Source organism: Leucoraja erinacea, chromosome 35 (assembly GCF_028641065.1).
Source record: "Leucoraja erinacea ecotype New England chromosome 35, Leri_hhj_1, whole genome shotgun sequence".
NCBI lineage: Eukaryota > Metazoa > Chordata > Chondrichthyes > Rajiformes > Rajidae > Leucoraja > Leucoraja erinaceus.
Window position 1 is genome coordinate 3,458,163 of NC_073411.1, and position 16,036 is coordinate 3,474,198.

At 47.3% G+C, this 16,036-nt stretch overlaps 2 protein-coding genes across 2 annotated transcripts in view; both read left to right on the forward strand.

Annotated features, from left to right (window-relative positions):
- The window catches only part of polm (polymerase (DNA directed), mu), a 65,783-nt gene extending 56,313 nt beyond the window's left edge, over positions 1 to 9,470 (forward strand). Inside the window, exons 10-12 of the mRNA XM_055662052.1 lie at positions 2,700 to 2,816; positions 4,582 to 4,665; positions 9,272 to 9,470. Coding sequence (XP_055518027.1) covers positions 2,700 to 2,816; positions 4,582 to 4,665; positions 9,272 to 9,358 — 288 coding nt within the window. The 3' untranslated portion in view covers positions 9,359 to 9,470. The remainder of the gene's footprint in view (positions 1 to 2,699; positions 2,817 to 4,581; positions 4,666 to 9,271) is intronic.
- A 4,565-nt stretch (positions 9,471 to 14,035) lies between these two features.
- The window catches only part of nudcd3 (NudC domain containing 3), a 35,886-nt gene continuing 33,885 nt past the window's right edge, over positions 14,036 to 16,036 (forward strand). The window contains exon 1 of the mRNA XM_055662055.1: positions 14,036 to 14,260. Within this exon, the coding sequence (XP_055518030.1) occupies positions 14,063 to 14,260 (198 nt within the window). The 5' untranslated portion in view covers positions 14,036 to 14,062. The remainder of the gene's footprint in view (positions 14,261 to 16,036) is intronic.

Consider the following 16,036-nt stretch of genomic DNA (forward strand, 5'->3'; position numbering starts at 1 on the left):
GTTTTATATTACAGTCCAATAAATCAGAAATTATCGTCAAAATACTAGAGTAAAGGGGAAATACAGAGTGCAAAAATACAGTTATTGGCACCAGTCCTGAGATAAGTCATGGCGCCAAGAGGTAGAAACTTACAGACTTACAACTCCAGGGACCTGGGTGAGTTGATACGGGTGCTGGTTGTACGGAGTGTGTACATTCGCCCTGTGGAGCGCACGCTTAGTTGGGGATTAAATTGTGCAAAATTATCTTAGTTTTACTTTTTTAGTTTAGTTTGGAGAAACAATGTAGAAATTGGCTCTTCGACCCACCGTCTCCATGCCGACCAAAGATCAACCATACAATTGTTCTATCCCACACACTAGGGACAATTTTCAAAAGCTAATTAACCTACAAACCTGCACGTTTTTGGAATGTGGGAGGAAACCGGAGCATTTAGGAGCAGCGGATGTTCTACTGCAGTGTACAGGGTCTTGTTCGACCACACCTGGGAGTATTGCGTACAGTTTTGGTCTCCAAATCTGAGGAAGGACATTATTGCCATAGAGGGAGTGCAGAGGACGGTTCACCAGACTGATTCCTGGGATGTCAGGACTGTCTTATGAGGAAAGACTGGATAGACTTGGTTTATACTCTCTAGAATTTAGAAGATTGAGAGGGGATCTTATAGAAACTTAACAAAATTCTTAAGGGGTCGGACAGGCTAGATGCAGGAAGATTGTTCCCGATGTTGGGGAGGTCCAGGACAAGGGGTCACAGCTTAAGGATAAGGGGGAAATCCTTTAAAACCGAGATGAGAAGAACTTTTTTCACACAGAGAGTGGTGAATCTCTGGAACTCTCTGCCGCAGAGGGTAGTCGAGGCCAGTTCATTGGCTATATTTAAGAGGGAGTTAGATGTGGCCTTGTGGCTAAGGGGATCAGAGGGTATGGAGAGAAGGCAGGTACGGGATACTGAGTTTGGATGATCAGCCATGATCATATTGAATGGCGGTGCAGGCTCGAAGGGCCGAATGGCCTACTGCACCTAATTTCTATGTTTCTATCCGGAGAAAACCTACGCGGTCACATGGAGAATGTACAAACTCCGCTCAGACAGCACCCGGTCAGGATTGAACCCGGGTTTCCGGAGCTGTGAGACAGCAACTCCTCCCGCTGCACCCCTGTGCTGCCCTTCTTCAAGATTTGTCCCCACTGTATTTTTGCTCATTTTTAAAATTCCCTTGATTGTGATTGAATCTATTCTGGATAATATGCCGACCTACTCATCTCGGAGTATAATACCTTGGTGGTATATAATAGGATATCGCCCCACCTCTTAGTTTTTGATCTGCTTTATCTTTCAGTCCACCATTTTGGTTGAAGTTATTCTGCAAATCTTAGCAGGGTGGTGGTGATTGTATGGGCAGGAGCTGCCAGAGGAGGTAGTTGAGGCAGGTAGCTATCACACAGTTAAAAGACATTTTGAGAAGAAGGTATATGGATGGGGAAAGTTTAAGAGGGATATGGGCAGTGGGACTACGGTAGATGGGGCATCCTGGTCAACATGGACAAGTTGGGCCGAAGGGCCCTTATTTCTGGCAGCAACTGGGACTATGACTTTGAACATAACTGATTGATGTTAGGATGGCTTCAAAAGCCATGCTTTTGTTGTTTTTTCCACAAACTTTATTCCTAATTTCTGTCCTCACCGTCCCTGCCCCCTTTCTTGAGCTGAATAGTGTAGGTGAAACTAGTTTAATCCAAACCTTCACCTTCCAAACACCATCTTTCTATTTCTCACTACTTATATTCACCTTCCATATCATACATTACTGACTGCCATATCTATAGTCCTGTGCAGCAAGGAATCTTATCTGTGCTTTTGTTATCTTTATGGACCGGTCCCACTTACGCAACCTTTCGCGCGGACTACCGCACCTGTCATAGGTCGTTGCGTGGTTGGCCGAGAATTTTCAACATGGAAAACGACGCTACGACTCTTTGGGCGACTGAGGAGACGACTCACGACGACTGGCGACATGTCGCGGGTGAAGCCTGTATGGTCGTGAGTAGTCGCCCAAAGAATCGTAACCTGTTCTGTCGCCCCGCTGGATTTTCAACCATGTTGAAACCTCGCCGACGGGGTGCCGGCAGTCGCCAAAAAAATCGCGTAAGTGGGACAGGCCCATAGTCTTGATAATTTCACTTACCTGTCCAGTCTTAACATCCTAATCAAGCTCCAAACTGTTTTAAAACATGCCGGTCAAAATTACAACCCTGGCTGAGCATCACTGGGTGACCTGCACCTTCCTCTGATCTCTCAAAGCATTTAAGAGTAAACGTCCGCATCACTCAGCAACTTTCTGCAACTATGTCCCCCCTGATTCTGCACTCAATTTGTGCCTCACTTTTAGTAACGATTTCAAACCCAGTATAACCTCTTGATTTTAATGATTTGTGTATGCTTTTTCCCCCAACTATCTTCTTTGAGTTTTGTTTAAGCAGATTTGAAGGAATAGGTTGCAAAGCAAAGTTAATAATGAAAGTCTTGTAGAATTATTAACACAGCTTAAGAAGTATTGTTGCTGAATCTCGTTCACCCAAACAGCCAGATTCTTAATGAAAGTTATCAACAAGTCAGATATTTCTCACGGTGACAAACACCCGAGTGGAGAGAGAATCTGACACGCTTTTACCTTAACATTTTGCGATTATTTCAGGGTCTGATATTGTACGACGACATCATGGGCAACACTTCTAAAGGGAAGAGCAAGGAGCCTGAGATTTTTGATCACTTTGAAAAATGCTTCTCTATCTTCAAACTGGAGAAGGAGTTGGTAAATAATTTGGGAGCTGAGACGCTGAGCCTTTGCGACCCCTTGGCTGGGAACCAGACTCGGGGAGGTGGTCTTACTGCTGCGACTGAGGCCTCTCACCAGGTTACCGTTGTCGCGACAGGAGACACAAGCCTGGAAGGCCGTGAGAGTGGACTTGGTCGTTGCCCCTTCAGCCAATACGCTTATGCTTGTTAGATGGACGGTTCACGGGTAAGTATAAAATAACAGAGTTAAACACCCCCGGTTTATTTCAGAGTACGTAAACCAAATTCTTCATTTCTGAAATAGATTGATCAGAGTTGGCATCTCTGGAGAACATGGAGAGGATGTTTCCGTTCGGGGACCAACCTTCTGAAATGAAGATAGACACAAAATGCTGGAGTAACTCAGCAGGACAGGCAGCATCTCTGGAGAGAAGGAATGGGTGACGTTTCGGGTCGAGACCCTTCTTCCGAGGTCTTGACCTGAAACGTCACCCATTCCTTCTCCATAGATGCTGCCTGTCCCGCTGAGTTACTCCAGCATTTTGTGTCTGTCTTTGATGTAAACCAGTTCTTTCCTGCACATCCTTCTGAAATGAGTTGCTTGATATGAGCTGGAATGTCGGGAAACTCCAGACTGGATCAGCACTCCTCATACATGCCAGCAGGCACCCAGGAGATACCATTAAACCATATAACCATATAACAATTACAGCACGAAAACAGGCCATCTCGGCCCTACAAGTCCGTGCCGAACAAATTTTTTTTTCCCCTTAGTCCCACCTGCCTGCACTCATACCATAACCCTCCATTCCCTTCTCATCCATATGCCTACCCAATTTATTTTTAAATGATACCAATGACCTGCCTCCACCACTTCCACTGGAAGCTCATTCCACACCGCCACCACTCTCTGCGTAAAGAAGTTCCCCCTCATATTACCCCTAAACTTCTGTCCCTTAATTCTGAAGTCATGTCCTCTTGTTTGAATCTTCCCTATTCTCAAAGGGAAAAGCTTGTCCACATCAACTCTGTCTATCCCTCTCATCATTTTAAAGACCTCTATCAGGTCCCCCCTTAACCTTCTGCACTCCAGAGAATAAAGACCTAACTTATTCAACCTATCTCTGTAACTTAGTTGTTGAAACCCAGGCAACATTCTAGTAAATCTCCTCTGTACTCTCTCTATTTTGTTGACATCCTTCCTATAAATTGGGCGATTGTGATGTTTGAAATTTGAATGTAATATGCACATCTCTTCTAAAAGGGCTTCTGTTTTTAGCTGAAGATTAACTATTTTATTAAAGCTAGGGCACTACATGAGCAGGGGTTGATGGATGGCTGGCAACTGGGGACCTTGTAGCCTGCAGATGCTGGAAACCTGAGCAATAAACAAAGTGCTGGAGGAACTCGGTGGGTCAGGCAGCACCCATGGAGGGAGTGGACAGACCACATTTTGGTTTCTCGACACAGAAGACATTTCCCAACCCAACACGCAATCTGTCCAAGACTATTAAATGTGTAGGAAGGAACTGCAGACACTGGTTTACACTGAAGATAAACACAGAATGCTGGAGTAACTCAGAGGGACAGGCAGCAGAGAAGGAATGGGTGATGTTTCGGGACAAAACCCTTCTTTAGACTACTAAATGGTTGGAATAAAAGAGAACAAAGTGTAGATTCTGGAAATGTAGTGAAACAGGTGCAGAGATTTATTCAACTTGTTAGGGAATAACTCCGCTTTGAATGTAATTTAAAATGACTTGTTTCCTGCTGTCTTGCAGCTCTTCGAACGAGACCTGCGCAGATATGCCAAGCACGTAAAGAACATGAGTCTCAGCAGCCATTCTTTGTTTGACAATGAGCAGGTAGGAAGTAATCTAAGCTTCTCTCTCGGCCTGCCAAACAGGGTTAAAGGAGGGGAATCCACCCAGCTGACTGAGATGGTGACTGTCTGACTGTGAGATGCTGACTGTCTGAGACGCTGACTGACTGTGAGATGCTGACTGTCTGTGTCTGTGTAGCAGTTTGGACAAGATGGAGTGTCTGGCCTGCTTGCTGCTGTGTGATCCTAAGTGACGTTAAGCTTGTGCTGCCATGTGGTGTCACCGCATGAAGTGAATCGCACCACCCAGAGGGCAGTTAATGTGCCCCTCTGCATTTTCCATGTTGCTGTTGGGTGGCACATGTGGTGCTGCAGTTAGTCACACTCCCTCACAGCCCCACAACAAGAACGCTTCAATCCTGACCTCCTGTGCTCACAGCATGTTGAGTCTGCATCTTCTCCCCATGACGGCGTGGGTTACCCCTGGCTGTTCCGATTTCCAACCACATCCCAAAGACTGTTAGTAGGGTAGACACAAAATGCTGCAGTAACTCGCTGAGTGAGGCAGCATCCCTGGAGAACCCGTGCAGGTGACGTTTCAGGTCACGACCCTGCTTCCATGTTTCTATTGCTAGTAGGTGAATTGGCCACATCAAATTTCTGCTCGTGTAGGTAAAAAGTAAACAAATCAAATGGGTGTGGATGAGCTTGGGAGAGATTAATTGCAGGGTTTTAGGGGAATAACTACTAACTCCATCTATCTCCAGTCCTTTCCCATCCCAGTCATTCTATCTCCCTACTCCCATTGGGCAGAAGCTTGAAAGCGCATACCACACCAGCTTCTTCCCCCTCTGTTATCAGGCTTCTAGATGGTCCATCCATAAGCTAGGGTACTGTCCGATTCTCCTCTAGCCCATTGCGGACATTGGACTTTGTCTCTGGAGCTGATGCATTATAACGCTGAGAAAGGTAACTTTCCCTACACTCCACCTATTCTTCTTCTTGTATATGGCGTGCACGGCCTAAAGTTGTAGGACAACTTGTTCTATTTGATCTTATTTGATTGTGCACACCGGGTTGATTGCATTCGTCAAAACAGGGCGGGCCACGTGAAGGTTGCAATCTCCCACCCCCACTCCACGTATTGAACTTGAGTTTGGCTTCATTTGTTTTTATGTGTAGAGTTATCTGGGCAAGCACAACAAACCTATTCACTGTACCTCAGTACATGTGACAATAATAAATCTAAACCTAAGAGTGGGAACGGGACTGAGGTGAGTTGGTTTTGGGTGCTGACCTACTGCGTACTAGTACGTGAATTAGTTGAGTTTAAACAAGGAGCATTTTTCATCATTAATTAAACCACAAAATGAGGCAAGTAAAAAAGGACTTGAGTTCTGTAGTCAGGTAACATGTCAGCACAGTGTTTTAACTCACTTTTTGGGATCTGGACATAGCTGGCGAGGCCTATGTTACTTTCCCAGCCTCAGTAGCCCTTGATAGTTGTTGGTGAGCAGTTCTGGTAAAGGGGCTTCCTCACTGTTAGTGTAGGGAGTTCCAAGATTTAGCTAAGATTGTGCCTGTAATCGCTGGAGTTTAGAAGGATGAGAGGACCTCATTGGAACTTACCAAATAGTGAAAAGCCTGGATAGAGTGGATGTGGGAAGGTTGTTTCCACTAGAGTCATACAGCATGGAAACAGGCTCTTTGGCCCAACATGCCCACACCGCCCAACATGTCCAATCTACACTAGTCCCACCTGCCTGTGTTTGGCCCATATCCATCTAAACCTGTCCTATCCATGTACCTGTCTAACTGTTAAATGTTGCAATAGTACCTGCCTCAACTACCTCCTCCGGCAGCTCGATCTCTACACACACCACTCTTTGTTTGATAAAGTTACTCCTCAGATTCCTATTAAATCTTTTCACCCTCACCTTAAACCTATGTCCTCTCGTCCTCGATTCCTCTACTCTGGGCAAGAGACACTGTGCAACTACCCGATCTAATTCTCTCATGATTTTGAACATCTCTATAAGATCACCCCTCACCATCCTGCAGTCCAAGGAATAGAGTACTAGTCTGCTCAACCTCTCCCTATAGATCAGGCCCTCGGGCCCTGGCAACATCCTCGTAGATCTTCTCTGCACCCTGGTCTACCTTCGATTTAAACCAGCATCTGCAGTTCTTTCCAACACATTTTGTCCGCTCCAATGCGAAATCTCCTCACGGTATGTCGACTTTGAAGAAGTTCTCTTCCTCTCAACATGAACGGCCTCAACCCGAAACATCACCCATCCCTTCTCCAGAGATGCTGCCTGACCCGCTGAGTTATCCAGCATTTTGTGTCTACCTTCTCTGCACTCTTTACAGTTTGACAATATCTTTCCTTTAACATGGTGCCCAGAAATGAACACAATACTCTAAATATTTCCTCGCCGATGTCACATACAACTGCAACATGACCTCCCAACTTCTATACTCAATAGGTACACAAAAATGCTGGAGAAACTCAGCGGGTGCAGCAGCATCTATGGAGCGAAGGAAATAGGCAACGTTTCGGGCCGAAAACGTTGCCTATTTCCTTCGCTCCATAGATGCTGCTGCACCCGCTGAGTTTCTCCAGCATTTTTGTGTACCTTCGATTTTCCAGCATCTGCAGTTCCTTCTTAAACATTCCATACTCATACTCTGACTGATGAAGGCCAATATGCCAAAGCCCTTTTTGACCACCTGATGTACCTGTGGTGCCACTTTCAACAAACTATGTACCTGTACTCCGAGATCCCTCTGCTCTACAACACTGCCCAGGGACCTACAGTACCATCCACTGTGTAGGTCTGGCCCATGTTAGTGTTCCCAAGATGCAATACCTCACATTCCATCAAGCATTCCTCAACCCATCTGCCTAACCGATCAAGATCCTGCTGCAATCTTTGACAACCATCTTCACTATCTACAATACCACCCACTTGCATGTCACTAGTGGGAGAGTCGAGGACCAGCGGTCACAGCCTGAGAATAAAAGAATGTACCTTGAGAAAAGAGATGAGGAGACATTTCTTTAGTCAGTGGGTAGTGAATCTGGAATTCATTGCACAGGAGGCCAATTAATTGGGTATTTTCAAAGCTGAGACGGACAGGTTCTTGATTAATTAGTATGTTAAAAGTTATGGGGAGAAGGCAGGCAGGAAAAAGCGATTGAGAGGGAAAGATAGAACACCCATGATTGAATGTCAGAGTAGACTGGAAGGGCCGAATGGCGTCATACTGCTCCTTTGCCTTACGAACAACGAAGGTACAGCAGTGTGTGACTGAGTGAGGTTGCTGTGTAACTTGGAGCCAAGAGTGTGGATGGCTTGTGTTAGGTGTTCTCCTCCTTCTTGAGGAGAGTGGTACTGAGATAAGGTGATGCAGGGTGAGTAACTGCGGTGCATTTGAGTTTAGTTTAGAGTGGTGGCGTGGAAACAGTCTCATCAGCCCACCAAGTCCATGACAACCATTGGTCCGAGCACCAGTTCTAAATGATCCCACTTTCTCATCCACTCGTTTTACATTGGGGACCATTTGACATCGGCCAATTAACCAACAAGCCCACACATCTTTGGCATATGGTACGAAGCCGGAAATCCCCTGCGCAATCACAGATGGAACTTGCAAACTCCATGCAGACAGCACCTGAGGTCTGGATTGAATCCGTGTCCCTGGCATTGAGGGTGTGCCGCTATGCGGCATGTTTGTGACAGTGCGCACTGTGGGGGGGGGGGGGGGGGGAATGTTTGGGATGGTGAATGGGTTCCTTTGTCCTAGAATATTCACGAGCTTCTTGTATATCATCGGAGCTGCACTCATCTTGGCAAGTGGAGTGTGTGCATCACATTACAATCTTGAAGACGGTGGAAAGGCTTTGGCATTCCAGGAGGTGACATCACATTTTAAGAGTAAACTTTCTTAAAGGTGAAGTCAGTTCATAAGAAATAGGAGCAGAATTAGGCCATTCGGCCCATTGAGTCTGCTCTGTCATTTGATCATGTCTGATCTATTTTACCCTCTCAACCCCATTCTCCTGCCATTCTCTCCCCATAAACTTTGATGCCCTTAAACAAAACTTATTCATCTCTGCTTTAAACATACCCAATGGCTTGGCCTCCACAGCCGTCTGTGGCAATGACTTCCACAGATTTGCCGCCCTCCGGCTAAGGAAATTCCTCCTCTTCTTCATTCTAAAGGGCCTGTCCCACTTGGCGATTTTTTTCGGCGACTGCCGGCATCATTGCCTGACGTATCAGGTCACTGAAACTTACGCGGTGTGATGTGGCGTGATGATGTATGGCGTGCGGTGTTTTTTCAAGTGTCGCAACATTTTTTTTGTCGCCACTCAATTTTGAAATGTTCAAAATCTTTTGGCGACATTTAAAATGCCGTTGGCAGAATCGCGAAGTGGGACAGGCCCTTAAAGCTACGTCCTTTATTTTGAGGCTATGCTCTCTGATCCTAGACTCTCTTACTACTGGAAACATCCTCTCCACATCCACTCTATATAGAACTTTCATTTTTTTTTGCTATTTTTCTGACTTTTGTAAATAATGCTAATTGTTTAAACAGAATTTATCTTCCATATTTCAGAATACATTTCTTCTTTATTTCAGAATATATATTTGCCAGCTACCACAGAAGAAGAAATCTTTGCACATTTTGGATTGGAGTACATTCCACCACAGGAGAGGAATGCTTGATCAGCTGAGTTCACACTGTAGAAACACGCAGAGCACCTGAATGAAAGGCCTTGGACAAAGATATTTATTGCACTGTTATCATCACTTTAAACTGGGTAAAAGCTGGACATTCACCCATCTCTGTCTGAATGTGTGTCAGTTGTTGAATGGGATCCCCCTCACTATCAAATCTCTGGAGTCAAGTCCAACTCAAAGAACACACAATCCAAGTTTGCATTGAGAAAGAACTCCAGATGCTGGATAAAATCGAAGGTAGGCACAAAATGCTGGGGTAGCTCAGCGGGTGAGGCAGACCCGAAACGTCACCCATTCCTTCTCTCCATAGATGCTGCCTCACCCGCTGAGTTACCCCAGCATTTTGTGTCTACCTTTGCATTGTGAGATTAATGCACCGACAGAGCTACTGTTAATTTGTGATCATGTCCTCCTCACCCACACATAAAATATCCCAGGGTGCCATGGTAAGGAAAAATCTTCCCAAGATAGTGGCCTTGTAAACTTTTCTAACATAAAGGGGAAAATAAAATAAAATAAAAAAATCTACTCATTTATATCTCAATTGATTTTGTGATACTTTACATGCTGCATTTCCCACATTGCAATAGACAATAGGTGCAGAAGTAGGCCATTTGGCCCTTCGAGCCAGCATCGCCATTCAATGTGATCATGGCTGATCATCCCCAATCAGTATGCCGTTCCTGTCTTCTCCCCAGCTTGATCACACTTCAGAGGTCCTTAATTTACTCCAAAGTGGTTGGGGATATCGAGATTATGAAAGGAGATGAATCATGGCCGTGAAACTAGTAGTTGACAGAAATCACCCGTCTGTTTCACTCATAGACTGGAGAGAAATCATCCTTGATCACAACCTGCAATAGTTTTGGTTTAAGAACGAACTGCAGATGCTGCTTTTAATCGAAGGTAGACACTAAATGGGTGACGTTTCGGGTCAAGAGGTCTGAAGAAGGGTCTCGACTCGAAACGTCACCCATTCCTTCTCCAGAGATGCTGCCTGTCCCACTGAGTTACTCCAGCATTTTGTGTCTACCTATAGTTTTGGTGTAGTTTAGTTTATTTTAGAGATACAGCATGGAAACAGGCCCTTCGGCCCACTGGGTTTGCACAGACCAGCGATCCCCGCACATTAACACTGTCCTATACACACTAGGGACAAATTTACATTCATACCAAGCCAATTAACCTACAAACCTGTACGTTTTTGGAGTGTGGGAAGAAACCGAATATCTCGGAGAAAGCCCACGCAGGTCACGGGGAGAACGTACAAACTCCATACAGACAGCAACCGTAGTCAGGATCGAACACGGGTCTCCGGCGCTGTGAGTCAGCAACTCTACCTGTGCGGCACCGTGTTGCCCAAAAAGGTTTTCCTTTAAAACTATCCAGATAGTTTGAAATATTTAGTTGGCAGTTCAGAGAGCTCATTAAATGTTTAGTTAGTGGTTTTAATATGATTAAGTGGAACCTGTCTGAAGAAGGGTCTTGACCCGAAACATCACCCATTCCTTCTCTTCAGAGATGCTGCCTGTCCCGCTGAGTTACTCCCAACATTTTGTGTCTACCTTCGATTTAAACCAGCATCTGCAGTACTTTCCCACACATTAAGTAGAATCATGGCTCTTTGTGGGGGTGGGAGATTGCAACCTTCATGTGGTCCGCCCTGTTTCGACGAATACAATCAACCCGGTGTGCACAATCAAATAGAACAAGTTGTCCTACAACTTTAGGCTGTGCACGCTGTACGCAAGAAGAAGAAGATGTCTCTTTGTGGTGATACAAAACTGCAGATGCTGGAATCTGCAGTAAAAAACAAACTGCTGAACATGTGTGGAGCAAAAGGACGGTGGACACTTTGCCTCCATAGATGCTGCTTGACCTGCTCAGTTCCTCAGATAGACACAAAATGCTGGAGAAACTCATGGGCGGTGGAGCAACAGTAGAGTCCGGAGACCCAGGTTCGATCCCGACTAGGGGTGCTGTCTGTATGGAGTTTGTACGTTCTCCCCGTGACCTGCGTGGGTTTTCTCCGAGATCTTCATTTTCCTCCCACACTGCAAGACGTGCAGGCTTGGTATAGGTGTAAATTGTCCCTCGTGTGTGTAGAATTGTGTTAATGTGCGGGGATCGCTGGTCAGTGCGGACTCGGTGGAATGGAGGGCTTGTTTCCGCGCTGTATCTCTAAACTAAAGTAAACTCAGCGGGACAGACGGCATCGCTGGACAGAAGGAATACGTGACGTTTCGGGTCGAGACCCTTCTTCAGACTGAGAGTCAGGGGAGAGGGAAACAAGTTATAGACGGTGATATAGAACAAATGAATGTAAAATATGCAAACAAGTTACGATGATCAAGAAAACAGGCCATTGTTGTGTGGGTCGGTGAAAATGAGTTGCAGACAATGAAACTCGCCAGGACGACAGTGAAACTAGTACACTGACGAGGGTGGGGGAGGGATGGGGAATGAGGGGATTCAAGGGTTACTTGAAGTTAGAGAAATCGATATTCATACCGCTGGGTTGTAAGCAGGCCACGTGAAACATGAGGTGCCATTCCTCCAATTTGGCCGCACTCTTGACAATTGTTTTGTGAATGAAATTGCAGTGCCGTTGTTGGCCACTCGAGGGCAGCTGTTGGCCATGAGCAGAGAGGACAATAGGATCACACTGCACAATCTCAACACGATATGTTGGAGGAGGGGAAAACATAGAAAACAGGTCCAGGAGTAGGCCATTCAGCCCTTCTATCCAGCACCGCCATTCAATCTAAAATCAGTACCACATTCCTGCTTTCTCCCCATATCCCTTGATTCCGTTAGTCCTGAGAGCTAAATAAAGTGAGAGATGAGCAGAAGGAGAAGGCCACAGACGGCCAAGTCATTGGGTATTTTTCATGTTCACAAAGTGTAGGAGCTGAATTAGGCCATTGGGCCCATCAAGTCTACTCTGCCATTTAATCATGGTCGATCTACATTTCCCTCTCAGCCCCATTCTCCAGCTTTCTCCCCATAAAGTGGAGATTGACAAGATTTGTGATTAGTAAGGATGTCAAACATTACAGGGAGATGGCAGGAGAATGGGGTTCAGAGGGAAAGATAGATCAGCCATGCTTGAAATGGTGGAGCAAACTCAATGGACCGAATTCTGCTCTTATGACATGAGGAGGGGAAAGGAACAGATTGATCGGGGTTGTGGGGAAAAATGTGTGTGGGCTGGGGGCGGAGATTAGGGTTGCCAACTGTCCCGTATTAGCCGGGACATCCCGTATATTGGGCTAAATTGGTTTGTCCCATATGGGACTGCCCTTGTACCATATTTGACAGCTACTACTCAGGTCGAGGGGACTGTCGGGCGGAGCGCCACGTCTGACCCTGCCTCACCTGTCCCAACGTAGTGCAGCCCATGGAGTGCAGCAGCAGCACCTCGCCTGTGGCCCCGTCGGTGGGCAGCCCAGTCCGACCTTCGGACCTTCGCTTACTGCCGACACCACCACCCCTCCTTCTCATGGCCGATCATTGGTTCATGAGTTGGATGGGGCGCCGGACTTTGCGTGCGACGTCACACGGCCCGGGCCAAAATGCTTCAGCTGGCCTCGCTGGCTGGTCTTTGTGTGCAGTCCAGCACCCGACCCAACTCATCATTCACCCAGCCACGGCCGAGTCGGTCAACGAATTGTCCCTTATTTTAACATTTTGTCCCTTATTTGGGACTGAGAAGGTTGGCAACCCTAATGGAGAATGATTAGTAGGCGGGGAGGGAGTGGTTCACTTGAAATTGGAGAAATCAATGTTCATACCATTTGGTTGTTAGCTATCCAAGCGGAATATGAGGTGCTGTTTCTCCAGTTTGCGTATGTCTTCAGTCTCACAATGGAGGAAGCTGGGACAGAAACATCAGGAGTGGGAAGGGGAGTTAAAGTGGTTGCCAACCAGGGGTCCAGCAGACAGACAGAAGACAGGTGTTTTACCCCCTCCTCTCCACCCCACCCCACCCTCTCATCCCCAACCATTCCAACCCCCTAACTTGGTGACCGCCCATTTTTCCCAGCACCTGAGTCATTCTCTTTCCCCCCCCCCTCTCTCTCATGTCCCACCACTCACTACAAGTCTCCCATTCTTCCTTACACCCCAATTTCCCTTTCCGTCCATATATCCCTTTCTCCAGCTTTAAAATTCATTTTCCTTTATCTCTTTATTTTCCTTTATCCTCACTTTATCTGACACCCTTTTGTCTCCTTTTCACCTGCAACTTTGTCACGCTCTCCACCCATCTGCTAGTCAATCCACCCTCACCTGTATCCACCTATCACTCGCCAGGTTGTGCCTGACCCGCTGAAGGTTACTCCTGATGATGGGTTACTCCCTTTCTTCACTCTGTTTGCACTTTATCAGTTTAATTATTCATTGTGTGTGTGTGTGTGTATTTATGCAATGTGATATGGACAGGCTGATCTGTTCAGTATTCAATGCCTACTATGTTCTGTTGTGCTGAAGCAAAGCAAGAATGTCATTGTCCTATCAGGGACACATGACAATAAACTGTCTTGTTCCCATCAAGGATCCTAGAGGAGCCTCCAGTATCTGTGAGGTAGGAACGTTGATGCGGCGCCAGGGGGAGCGGGTTGGGGAGGCACGGCCGGAAGTGTGCGTGGGGCCGGGGGTCCGGGTGCGGCGGGCGGGAGCGGGGCAGCGATGGACGGGGCGCCGGGCATGACGGAGATGTACGACCAGGCGATGCTCGGCATCCTGCAGCACGTCGGCAAGATCGAGAACTTTCTGGAAGTTCTCTTCGGCTTCCTGTACAGGAAAACGGACTTCTACCGCCTGATGGTGCTGAGGGAGGACAGGCTGGGATTCCCGCCCGGGGTGGCCGAGCGGCTGGCGCTGCGGGTGAGGGGGGGGGGGAGAGTGGGGGGGAGGGGAGGGGCAGTGATGGGAGGAGGGGTGGGGGACATGGAGCAGAGGGAGGGGAGGGGAGAGGGGGCAGAGTGGGGGGGGGAGGGGCAAGGAGAGGGGGGAGAGTGATGAGGAGGGGAGGGGGTTTGGACATGGAGCAGAGGGAGGGGAGGGTGAGAGAGAGTAGTGAGTGGAGGAAAACGAGTGGAGGGGGAGTAGGGAGGGGGGGCGGGAGATGAGGCATGGGAAGGGGGAAGAAATCCGGGGGAAGGGGAGCTAGAGAGGGGGACGAGGTGAGGGAGGGTACATATGGGGGCAAGGGAGGCAATAATGGGACGTGATTGGGGTGAGGATGTGGGATGGGGAGGGACTTTGTGAGTGAGGAGAGGGGGAGGGGCGGGAGCAACAGAGTTGGTGTTTAAGAAGGAACTGCAGATGCTGGAAAATCGAAGGTAGACAAAAATGCTGGAGAAACTCAGCGGGTGCAGCAGCATCTGTGGAGCGAAGGAAATAGGCAACGTTTCGGGATGCTGCTGCACCCGCTGAGTTTCTCCAGCATTTTTGTCTACCAGCAACAGAGTTGGGATGGGGAATTGGGAAAGCGAGGGGTAGGAGTGGATGTCGTTGGTTAGGCGAGGGGCAAGGGGCGTGATGTGGGGGCTGGGATGGATGGGGAGGGACATGGGGAGCAAGGGAAGACGGCAGAGCAACAGGTGGGAAATTGAGGTGCGGGCGGCAGAGTTGGGACTGAGTGGGATGGGTGGATGGGGTTGGGAAGGAAGGGGACAAGAGAGCAACACTATCTCCTTGATCCCAAATTGCTCTAACACATTAGTACACCCAGCACTGATCTTACACTTCCATGTCTTTCTCCTTGGTGTATACAGATGTAGTACCTCATCTACATCTTCTGACAGCGGGCATATATTCCCTCCTTTAACCTCAAGTGGTCTTATCCTCTCTCGTTATCCACTTGTACTTAATGTACATATACAAAGCCTTGCGACTCTCTTTGATCCAATGACATTTCATTGACCCCTTCCATTTGCCTGCTTGAGTTTTTTCCTGCTTGCTTTATATTCCTAAACCTTCCATATGGTTCATGTGTGGTAAACTAGGTTCTGATTAGATTCGTTTTTAGTTTAGTTTGGAGATACAATGCAGCAATAGGCCCTTCGGCCCACCAGGTCCGTGCCGACCAGCGATCCCCGCACAGGCCTGTCCCACTGTACGAGCTAATTCAAGAGCTCTCCCGAGTTTGAAAAAAAAATTAACTCGTGGTAAGCACGTAGAATGTACGTAAGCGGGTACCTAGGAGTCGGGCCGTCTCTTTGCGGCTTGTTACGCTAACGGCAGGCTACTCGGGGAATGCGGTAAGCTCGTGAAGACATGAAGATTTTTCAACATGTTGAAAAATGTCCACGAGAGCCGCGAGTACCTACGAACAGCTATTACCGTAATTCTCCGAGTTCGAATCAGGGGAAACTCGGGAGAACTCTTGAATTAGCTCCTACAGTGGGACAGCCCCACACTATCCTACGCACACCAGGGACAATTTACAATTATACCAAGCCAGTTAACCTACAAACGTCTTTGGAGTGTGGAAGGAGAGTTTAAATCAAAGGTTTCAGTGAGAGAGGATGTTGCTGAACTCTCGTCGAAGAGAGGAGGAGAACTTCTTCAAAGTCTGAAGATGGGTCTCGACCCAAAACTTCACCTATCCCTTCTCTCCAGAGATGCTGCCTGTCCAGCTGAATTAATCCAGCATTT